We start from the raw sequence: 12,209 nt of genomic DNA on the forward strand, positions 1-12,209 counted from the left end.
TCGGAGAAAAATGACATACATTTCCTCTTACTAGTTTGTGACAATGTGACAAACTAAATGACAAATGCCTGTTTGTTGTACATGACAAGTATCTGTTTGTTGTACATCACTGAACAAATTCCAACAGAACTCGACCATAAAGTCTACTTCAAAGGTTTCTCACTGTATAACTTCATCAAAAATATTTGAAGGATAAATAGAAAAAACTGTAAGCAGTTTCATCCGTAATTAAATTCCAGAAAACTCCAGGCCACAATTCCTTATACTGTATTCCTTACTATAATTTACCTGTTTTACCTGAGATGTTCAACCAGTAGAGTAATGTTATGGAAAGACTTGTCACAGTGAACTGAGATATGATCTTTCCAGAAGAATGTGTAAAACAACTGAGAAAGTTCTCTGTGGATTTGCACTGACAGAAGTGTGAAATATGGATAAAAATAAATTGTGAAGGAAGTCCTTCCATAATGTAAGAAAGAGATTGTGTGAAAGTTCTAGTTAAACAGATTTATTGATAGTATTGACAAAAGTAGTCAGAATATAACTCTAGGCCAAGATATTTGAGGATGTAGGTCTTACTAGTAAGCCATTATTTTGGTTTTACATAGAATACCTTGGCAGTGCAGATCAGGTGAAATGAAAAAAAAAAAAAGTACTATCTGTAATTATACAATTTGTTAATAAAGTAACATCACATGAAAAAATGAAAGCATGTTGCAAATGAGCACTAACCAACACCTACTAATAAAACAGTTTGTAGATATATAATTGCCGATAGCTCTACAATGTAAAAGCCATTGAAGGACTTCAATGGATATTAAGAATTGACAGTACCTTCCAAAACAGTGGCTACCTAAGTTAACTACACAATCAGTTACCTAGAACAGATTATCATGATAGATGTTCAGCAAATGCAGTGCTGGATCTTCCTGAAGTGGCCTGGGAAATCAACTGATATTTTTAAAGGTCAAATTGATACCGCTTTGAAGGCTTATCTATCTGTAACTATTTTTAAACAGATTAATCTCGTTGCCTTGACAAGGACACACCTCAAGTCTAGCAGAAACCAGAAGAGAGTGTAGCTAGTCTTGACTATCATTCTGACTCCTCTGAAATTGCCAGTTATGATACAGTAAGTAATGATGAGTTGCAAATATTTTCTCACTGATCCAAAAGATGAAGGAAAACTTTAAGGTCTAGGTGCAGGGTAGTTACAGAGTTCCTTTTTTTTTTTTTTTTTTTTTTTTTTTTTTTACTTCTGCAGGAAAAAAAAAAAAAAAAGTAAAAACAAAAGTACTTTTATAGTACTTTGATGGAAAAAAAAAAACCAACAAAAATGCACATACTGCAAAAGCCACAGGGCAGTGAAGCAAAAATGTATAAAATGAAACAGGGCATAAAATAAATGGGGCAATACAGAAGTGATAGTAGATGGAGAAAAACAAAAACAAAAAACAGTAAAGATCAGCTGCCTGTCATCAGGCACATCATGCCATGTCATAAACTGTCATACTTACAGATGCAAAAATAATAGTAATAAAAAAAAATCTACTTGACTAGTTTTAAGAGTTTACATCTTTTTGCACCAATGATCTCATCACAGTACTTTTATATGTACCTTTAACATAGAATTGTTATTTGAGTTTGATGAAAGAACATACTTGAGAAAGACAATCCAGAAGAAATTAAAATCTGCCATTACCTCCAGAAAAGGGCAAAAGTATTTAACTGAAATTAGAACATGAATTGTCCGGTATTATTCTGATATAAATGTCACACAGCTTGTAAAGCAGGTAAAAGTGGGAGAGGAAGATAAAATAAAATAAAAAGATCATATGAGGTACAATGATTACACTTATTTTTAAAGCCGTGCTTGGGATGGGCACAAGGGCAAGATGAGACAACTGCACCTATTACTACAAGAATCACAGTGGGGGTGAGGGCAAGACATGGCTAGGGAAGAAGTGTCTGGGCTCCTTCAGTCAAGAGCTGAGAAGCTGAGAGCCACAGCAGTGACAGCACAATTGCAGAAGAGGAAGCATAACAATAAACACTGGAAAGATTATTTAATACCAGTACTAATTTGATCATAACACCATGTGGCACACTGCTCTAGGTTCAGAAATAAGTATATATATTTCAGATTCAAGTCACAAATATTTATTAATAATTTAATTATATAATATAATATATATATATTATATATATATAATATATAATAATAATTTATTAATAATAATCGATTAAGAATCGATTGACATAAAGTTAATCAATGTATATAGTTGGCTCTGAAAGTAATGCTTACCATGGAAAATATAGCAGAACAGAAAGAACACAAGAACATTATTTGATAAAGCAAATTCTTGGCTACAAAACAATATTTTTCAATTAGCTATTAGCTATGCATTTTCACCAGCAATGAACAAGAGCTTGCATGCCATGCTCTTGTTCTGATAAAATCTGCACCAGTGGAGGTGACTCTGTTTCAGAGCTGTTACGACATTGTTATTGCTAAAAAAATAGTTTAAGACCTGTGCTGGAAGAGAAAGGTTGTCTTATTTTGCCTGACTCTGGAAGTTTGACCCTTCAGATTAATCAGCATTGTTATATTTTGGCCAGAATTGGTGGTTTGTCCAGGTTCCAGGAAATCCATGAGGATCACCCTTCCCTATCCCAAAAGATAGTGTGTATCACTTTACTCAGAGTGCTGCAACTTAAAGTTTTTATTCAATGGGGAATTCACAGTTCTCCATTGCACAGACTGCCATTTTGATTCTGGCTTGTAGTGGTGACATCACATCTTAGCACCAGCAATTATGAGATCCAGCAAAAAGTCATCTTCAGCCTCGTGTTGGTTCAATAGGCCCTGACAAACTTGCATACAGCATTCTTTCTGTTTCTTTGCAACCATTCATGGGACCATGTGGTGCAAATTTTTCAATATACTAATGTTCCCACCATCATTTCCAAAGCAATAAAGCTGATATTCAGCTCCGTAGACAGTTTCCTGGTTGCAAACTTTGATTTTAATGGATGAGAAAAATCAAGATCTTGCTTTCAACTTTGTAGTATGACAGCTGTGCGTGGCCATCTGGGACGTGGCTTGTCTTTCATGTCACTGTTGCCACTGCTCACCACCCAACTGTGCTAACTTCTAGTATTTGGTCTCCATAAATATTCAGCAACTATCAGTGAATCAATCTGTGCCATTTTTTTTTCTGTATGGAGGAATTAAATTCCTCTCCATTGCTTCACTGCTTCAACAGGAAGCTATGTGAAGGCACATGGAAGGCAAAGAGTTTATATGGCAGAACCAGCATGGCTTTACCAAAGGCAAATCCTGCTTGACCAACCTAGTGGCCTTTTATAATAGTGTCACTTCATCAACGCACAAGGGAAGAGCCACTGATGTCATCTATCTGGACTTCAATGAGGCCTTTGACATGGTACCTCACAACATCTTTCTCTCCAAATTGGAACGATACAGATTTGCTGGTTGGACTGTTCGTTGGATGAGGAAGTGGCCGCAGGATCGAGTCTAGTGAGTGGTGGTCAACAGCACCCTGACTGGATGGAGATGAGTGATGAGTGATATCACAGGGGTCGGTGCTGGGGCCAATACTCTGTATTATCTTCATCAGTGACACTGACAGTGGGGTCAAGTGCACCCTCAGCAAGTTTGCTGATGACATCAAGCTGTGGGGTGCTGTAAACACACCAGAGGGATGGAATACCATTTAGAGGGACACAGACAGGCTTGAGCAGTGGGTCCAGCCGAATCACAGGAGATTCAACAAATCCAAATGCAAGGTATTGTACCTGAGTCAAGGCAACACCTGCTACCAGTTGTTAGGTATTTACTGGCTATTCATCAGTGTAAGACAGAATTATGATCAGAAAGCCAAGTAATTATATCATGTCATATCAAATTAGGTAATCAATTTATAAATAGTCCTCCTTGTTGAAGTCTCCTAGGGAATACACAATGTATTGCAAGGTTACAATTTCTTTCTTCAAACTATAGGTTAAAAAAAGGGTGTTGAAATTTATGAAAGTTTACATTAGACAATTAAGCCTATGGATAAGTCAATGTATTTGTGATTATTAAATACATTTTCATTTCAGGAATAAATAAAAGAATTACCTCATAACCTCTGGAACTGTTTTGTATTCCAAAATGTGGAGTGCCAGGGTCTGCACATGTATTGTGAGCTGGGTCTATTGTAAAATATGAAACATTTGCAGATATTACTATTGCACAGAAAGAATAGGCTAAAACTATTTGCTAAGATTAATCATCAATATACAGTAATAACAATAATAATTACATTTTTAATACACACATGTGTTTCAATACACAATGAAATCCAACAGTGAATCCAATGAAGAGATTGATGGTTAAGTCAGATTTCTAACAACAAAAAAAAAAAATCTGCTTTCTTACAGCAAGTAAAATACTTACGTTTTATAGAATTTGCTCTATGTCATCATGAAAACAAATGTTTCAAACGAACTATTATCTCAGCTGTTGCTGGAGAGTAAAAATAAAGCCCTTTTCCCATACAAAAAAAAGATACGCCAATAGAATTTCGCTAATTAAATGATCATAAAAATAAATGATCATTTTCTTAAGTATAAATTAACACAATGTAAAATTAATTTTGATTCATTCATGCCCGCTTCACATTCTGATGGTGTATTTTCTCTGGGAGTGACAAAGCACCAGATCTGATGGATGGCTCCGTATTTGATCATGTGATTCCTTGATTCCTTCTTGGCAATCGAGTCTGCTTCTGTGCAGACTGCAATTTAAAGAACATAATTTGTGTCTTATTATACAGTGTCTGTATTTCATCTGTAACAATTCGTAATTTTCTGTAGAAGAAAAACTAACACATACAACATATGCTATTTCACTCTCAGCCAACTTCCCTTTTAGTGTTGATTATCATAAGAGCATTACATAAGAGCTCGACTGATTTCACTAAAATCTTCAAAAGTTAGGTGGATGAAAATAAACATGAAAATAAAAGTCAAACATATTGAGAAGTTCAAAGACTGTTTACAGGTTATCATGAGATGGAATACCACTGCTAATAATAGAAATATGGAACTGAATTTTCATATACCTCTATATTATGCTATATAAAGTATAAACAGAATTGACATGATACCATTTTGAGATTTGATTCACCTTGCATTTTGTTTTTGTAAACCTTTGTGCATCTGTTAAAAAAACATGGATATAACAGGTTGCTCAGCTTGTAAAATCCATGGACAGAAGAAGTTTTGAGCCCATTTCAATGAACTGTGTTGAATATTTATTTCCTACTTTACAGATACAGGATGCTTTTAATAATAATGCGTTTCACCTTCTCCCTGAGTGCTCAGTTCAGCTCTTCCACAGAACCGATATCTGAGACAGAAAAACATAATTGTGCTACAGGCCACATTGGAATGATTTTATTTAGAAATATGAGAGTCTTTTTCTATGATCACACCAAAATCTTTTTTTTTTTTTTTTTTTTTTAATCAAGTCACTTGGTCAACTGCTGATTTCAGTGGGAGCTACAGGTGTCCAGCATTTCCCACAGTTAATCAGATTATGTATCATGCTAAAAGCTTATTACTTGTACATCAGTCAATGAGAAATGGGGAGCACTTGGCAGTGTACCAGAATTTCAAATGATCAGATCCTGTACACTTCATTCTTCTGAATTGTACCAGCCATATTCATACGATCCAAAAATCTTTCTGATTTGATTGATTCTAACAAGTGTCTTTATCTCTCCAGTGCCAGAATACAGTCTTTAATCTGTCAAAATCTTCTGTGTATCTAAAAGACTCTATAAATAGATGGAACTAATTTATTGACACTCTGTATTTCCAGTAGACAAGCAACCATGTGAATTTATAAATGACTTCATATGCAATTTTGTTTAGCCTATGTTTTTAAATTAAATATATACTTATATATTTAATTTTACACAGAAATTTTCTACATTTTGAAAGCTAATTGCTGGACTCATTATAGTGTAATAGTTTCTACCTTTGGAAAACTAATTGTTAGACTCCTGAGAGTGTTTATCAATAACATTCTCAGCAGAAACAGAACAAGTAATGGTAATTAGTACCAATGCACGTCGGTTGTATTCCACTCCAAGTACCATCTGCTTGGCAAAATCTTCTTGAGGAGCCTATCAGAATAAAAGGAGGTCTACACTGAAAGCTAACTTCAGATCTGTAAGTGAAGCTTTTTCCATTCAAGCGTCCTTCTGCTGGAGTACCAGGGTCACCACAAAACACCGCTAATACATGAAAAAAGAAATGTTCAAGTCAGGAGTACTGAATATGAGAGGAAATGCTAACTTAGTTCATTTATCTATGTAGTATTAAAGCTCAAATAAATTATTGACAGCAATTTAAAATAATTGTCACTATTATATTTAATATAAGCATCAAAATTAACCTGTAAAAACAGACCTTTTAATTGAGGTACTTAAATGTTTATTAGATTTGGTTCACCAAGTAATCTCAAAGTAGACAATGCTAAATGTGGGCAGTTTTCACATCATTCAGTCTCAAGTGAGTCGGCTTGAAATTTTTGAACTAAGTAAAGGGAAAAATGTTTGTCAAGGTCTTGACAATTTTCAAGCATTGAAGGTCAGAATATGACAGCTTAAGAAGAAACTGGAAAACAAATGGCAAGCAGAGCATGTGATCTAGCCAAGTGCTTTTTAAACTGTGAGGAAAAAAAGTCTGAGACCCCAACACAATGGACACTGAAAACTTACGTAAACACTGTGGGATGTCTCCCCTCCATATTCCTCGACCCTCACAGGAAAGAATAGCAGTGTTAGATAGCTGATATCCTTCAGCACAGCTGTAACTCACACTAGCACCCCAGCGATAATCAGATCCTTCCACTTTTCCATAGAGTACTGGTGGAGGGGGGCCACAGGTGATAGCTAAATCATAAAAAGAGAAGTTGGAATGTCAAGATTTTCTAAGGTTTAGGAGAGTGTAACATAATAACTTGTTATACTTTTGTAAGTATATAAATATATGCTGTTCAGGTCTAAAACAAACAAACAAAAAAAAACAGCATCGACACAGCAAACTGTAATAAATTGAAAAGCAATTTAAATACAAAAATACTACCTCTAGCCTAGGAAGTCCCCAAACTCTAGCCTGCTGGAAGCTAGAAGATTATATACCTCACCTAGTTCTGAGCCTCTTCTCTACAAATTCATTTCTGATCATTAATAGTAACAGGCTACTGAGGTAGGTATAATTATTGTTCATACACATTTAACAAAAATATTTGTTTTATTTTAAAGCTCTTTATATGGCCTTTTCTTGCTTTTTTTTCAGCAGACAATGGACACTGGCTTCATTCATAATTATATGCCTAAGAATATTTAGAACTATTCTGGTGTATTCCAGCTTCTGAAAAAGTATACGAAATGATGAAATCTGGATTGATCAAATTTGCTCTCATGCATCAGTTCTTTCAACAAAGAGCACATCTTTAAATTCACTCCCCCTTTGATTTCTATAACAAAAGATACGGTCTGTCAACTGCAGATGACAAAATTTAAGTATAAGGCTAGACTTAGACAACACTTTAAAGTGGTACTAGATGTGGTTTGCTGTAAGCAGCAAACACCCTGAGCTGTTGAATTTACTCCCTGATCTTTGGCAATAGTGCTTAGAATTTTCACCACACTGCCTTATTTGCCTTTCAGCTCCATATCTATTATGACCATTTTGTTAGTGCTTGTCATCAGCCTATTTATTCTAATGATTATTTATGATAACTACAATACTGCAACACAGGATGCTTTAATGACAAGCTTGGTTGGAGGATCCCTTGTGGAATATCAGCCATTTAATCCAAGACAAAAGAGCCAAAAAAGTAAATGGATACTTAATTCATGAGAATTTTCAGCCAAGCATAATCTTCACTGCAGACAGATTTTGTCCTACTGCAGCCATTAATATTAGTATTATAACTTATTTTATGCCATGACATTTATACAATATAAATTTTACACTAATATTTATCCACACATTTTAGTTGCATTTGCACGTTATTATCATTTATATTTATTTTAAATATTGATATTCAGTATGAAAATTGTATTTTTTATCTATTTTTCAAATGCACACCTTTGCAAATTGGTTTACTCTGGTTCCAAGTGCTGTCTTTTATACAACGCATGGTAGACGAACTGGCAGGTTCCATCACATATCCTGGATTGCACTGATAGCTGACTGTCTTATTAAAGGTGAAATCATTTCCAAACTGAATGCCATTTGCTACTGCACCTGGATCTCCACAGCTGATCACTAGTGAGGAAAAGCAAAAAAGGTTTTTTTTTTCAATAAACATAATGAAACAGTAAGCTATATATAGCTATTTTTTCTTTTTTTCATGTGGAAAGTAAGAATACTTCGAACATATTTCACACAAAATCAAAAACTTAGGGTTTTTTTTTTCCAGCAAAAAATCAAATTTTGAAGGATTGCAATAATCTGAGCCAAATTTTGAATTCAAATATTCTTTGAATCAATAATTCTAGGATCTATAAAATCATAGAAAAGTTTTGGTTGGAAGGGACCTTAAAAATCATGGTGAAATAAACTAGCTTAAACTGGCATATTCTACTGATATAGAAGACTGTTACGTTAGTGATAGTTTTGATAGAGGCATTTGTAACAATATATCTTATATAGATCACTTAATGTAACTCTAGCAGTTATGAAATTCCTGAGATTTTTTTTTTTAATTGGTACCACAACATGATAAAACTAATTGTTATTTATCTGTCATTACATCTATCAAGGAAAGAGATAAAGGTAGGTTTTCTAACAGATTCCATGATTTTGAGTAACTTCCTCTCAGGGCTATGCATACACCAACAGACTTTGCTGCCCTTTCCCCCCTTCCCAGTGAGCTTGTGCTTAACGCCAGCTCTGATTCAGTGCAAACCTAGGATCAGACTGCACTGGAAAAAGCAGCTTTATGGCTTCTCCCTTTGTTTGGGAACCGTATTTAAGCTCAAAGTCTCACCTTTGGTCTTTCACTGAGCTTTCACAGAGTGGGTATGTCTATGCCATGTACCTTGCTAACTCGACTTATCAGCTTGTTCTGGAATTTGCCTTGTCATTGCAGACTTGCCTGGGGATCACTGGGCTGTGGTGGTCCCACATTACTGTCACTGAACCTCTTGTGCTCTCTTTGCTCAGTACCGTAGGTCTGGCCTCATCACCTGCTGGCCTGGCTGCTCCTCTCCACTCTGGTGAAGCAGCTTAGACTCACTGCTCCCTGACTCTTGGTCCTGAACAGAATGACTGTGAGTCAGATCTGACTCAGTTGTGTCATAATATAAAAAGGCACAACAATGCATCCAACTAAATAAAATTTGATTTAGACCTACCTGTGTACATAAGCTACAAAGAAGCTGAAGAAAATTTTAGAGGAATGCCTATTCTAAGCAACAATGTCCTCTTTTTAATTCATAGGGCATTCACAAGATAAACACCTACAGAAAAGTTACCTACGTACCCATCTTAAAAAGATATTTCTGGCAACTTCTGGCATGTATTAAAAACATATACCTTTAAGTGCATAAAATATTTATGTATCACAATTCAGAGAAATAGGAAAAAATGTGCCTTTTTTTTTTTCCTAACAAAATAATCATTTCAGAAGGAAGGTTATTTGTCTTACTATTTTAAAGCTTTAGAGGGAAAAAATATACATTTCTGACCTGTGCAGTCTGGAGCAGTGCCAGTCCACGTCCCATTAGCAGTACAATGTCGAGTAGTTAGCCCTGAAGTTTTGTAACCTTCCCAGCAGGCATAAATAACTGAGCTGGAGAATAATATTCCATCACTATATATAATCATACCATTGGCTGGAGTGCCAGGGTTTCCACAAGATACAGCTGTGAAAAAAAGGTTAAAAAATTAAATATTTCTATGATAGGTGACAAGCCAGGAAAAAAAAAAAAAAGAGAGAGAAAAAAAATAGTAATCAGTTATTTTTAATCAGCTTACCTTTTAAAAATGCTATAGCAAATATCATTAAGCAAATGCTTAATGAGTGTAATTTTGAGTAGGAGGTTACAGTCACTTCCCAGAAGTATAGTGTAGAGACCATAGCTCCTCCTTCCTTAAACAACTGGATGAATTTCACTCATTGAAATAAAACAAATTGAAGACAATTTGCAGATTCTGCTCAAGGTGCAACACAGACATGCACTAGGAAAACTTGGATGCTGTCATTAACACTCAGTGTATTCATGGAATCTATGCAAAGACATTCTGATGCTTAACATCAGCCAAAACAACAGTTTGATAGTAATTGCCTTTAAAATAATCACACACTATACATATAATATTTATTTTACTTATTGCTTTTACTCATATTGGCTTAATTCAATTTATTGCATTCTGAGAGAAATGATCAAGACTATTTGTGTTAGTAACAGAATGACAGAGCTGCAGAATGGTTTATGCTGGAATGGATCCCTGGTCCAATCTCTCTGCTCAAAAAAAAGCCAATTGCCCAGGACCATGACCATGTGGTATTTTGAATACCTCCAAAAAGATATATTCTATGATCTGTCTGAGCAAACTGTGATGCCCAGATGAAAGCTCCTAGGCTTTAGTTTTGCCTATTGCCTCTTGTCCTGTCCCAGGGCAACAATGAAAAGAGCCTGGCTCCAACTTCTTTGCACCCTCCCTTGAAGTATTTATAGGCATTGATAAGACCTCTCCCAAACCTCTTCTCCTTCAGGTTTACTCTGAGTAATACTGATGTTCAGCATCATAAATGTCTTTTTTTTAGTTGTGGTCTTCAGACAGAAGGAAAAAGGAAGAGGTATATTTCTCATTATTACTTCCATTGCATTGTTTTGTGGGTTAGATAGAAACACAATACCATAGACCTGGCTTTTCACTGCTCTAGAACTGTTACAGATGTCTCTGTATATTCCAGGTTTCTTTGCAGGAGTCCCTGCCTGCTCCCAAATCATCTGCATTTTTAGTATAGACAAAACTATAAAGGTTTTGTCTTTATATTGCTTTGGATTACTAAGGCATTCATAGAATCATAGAATCATTAATGTTGGAAAAGACCTCTAAGATCAGCTAGTCTGACTGCCAACCTGTCAACACCATGCCCACTAAATCAGGTCTCTCAGTGCCATATCTACAAATTTCTTGAATATCTCCAGGGACAGTGACTCAACCACCTTCCTAGGCATCCTGTTCCAGTGCCTGACCACTCTTTCAGAAAATAATTTTTTTGTATATTAAACCTGAGCCTCCCCTAGTGTATCTTGAAGCTATTTTCTCTCCTATTGCAGTAATAAAGAAATATATGCTGTTCAGCTCTAAAAAGAAGAAGAAAAAAAATTAGTGCTGACATAGCAAACTGTAATAAATAGGAAAGCCATCTGAAAGAAGAGGCTCACCTCCACCTTGCCACAACTTCCTTTGAGAGAGTTGTAGAGAGCAGTAAGGTCCCTCCTAACCTTCTCTTCTTCAGACTGAACAATTGTAGCTCCCTCAGCCACTCCTCATAAGGCCTGTACTCCAGATCCCTCACCGCCTTTGTTGCCCTTCTCTGGACACACTCCAGGGCCTCAATGTTTTTCTTGCAGTGAGGGGCACAAAACTGAACACAGTACTCAAGGTGCAGCCTCACTAGTGGCAAATAAAGGAAGACAATCACTTCCACAGTCCTGCTGGCTACACTATTTCTGATATAAGCCAGGATGCCATTCATTAATTATTTAATGTGTTGACACTGTATTTGAACTGTCTTGTATCTTACTAGAGTTTTGGATGACCTGAGTCTGAACTCATAAGGATAGCATGAGATGCTTTTTAAAGAATATATGTGCACTGACCTGCTCACCGCAAACTTTGCTGCAGCAACATTTTAAATGACTTTTGCTTTTATGAGTAGGAAGAGAACCACAAATCTTACAATCTCTTCTGATCATAATGCAGTGGATAATGGTCTCATATGGCCCACTAAAGCCTCAGCCAAAGAAATAAAAATAGAATGCATTCTGAAATAATCCAGTTTTCAAATGAAATATGCTTCATATCAGCTAATCCAAACAGAAACAGCCACAAATGCTTTTCTTTTATAGGTAAGTAGCTGGCCATTAATGTGTACTTTCCTTCTG

General features: G+C 35.7%; 1 protein-coding gene across 1 annotated transcript in view; it reads right to left on the reverse strand.

Annotated features, from left to right (window-relative positions):
- Positions 1 to 12,209, reverse strand: part of CSMD1 (CUB and Sushi multiple domains 1) — a 988,742-nt gene that overhangs the window by 15,663 nt on the left and 960,870 nt on the right. The window contains exons 58-62 of the mRNA XM_042815127.1: positions 9,777 to 9,953; positions 8,173 to 8,352; positions 6,795 to 6,968; positions 6,135 to 6,308; positions 4,145 to 4,218 (exon numbers count right to left, since the gene is read on the reverse strand). Coding sequence (XP_042671061.1) covers positions 4,145 to 4,218; positions 6,135 to 6,308; positions 6,795 to 6,968; positions 8,173 to 8,352; positions 9,777 to 9,953 — 779 coding nt within the window. The remainder of the gene's footprint in view (positions 1 to 4,144; positions 4,219 to 6,134; positions 6,309 to 6,794; positions 6,969 to 8,172; positions 8,353 to 9,776; positions 9,954 to 12,209) is intronic.

The sequence above is a fragment of the Centrocercus urophasianus genome, unplaced genomic scaffold, assembly GCF_019232065.1.
Source record: "Centrocercus urophasianus isolate 14NV4802_14NV808 unplaced genomic scaffold, USGS_Curo_1.0 seq_10, whole genome shotgun sequence".
NCBI classification, from domain to species: Eukaryota; Metazoa; Chordata; class Aves; order Galliformes; family Phasianidae; genus Centrocercus; species Centrocercus urophasianus.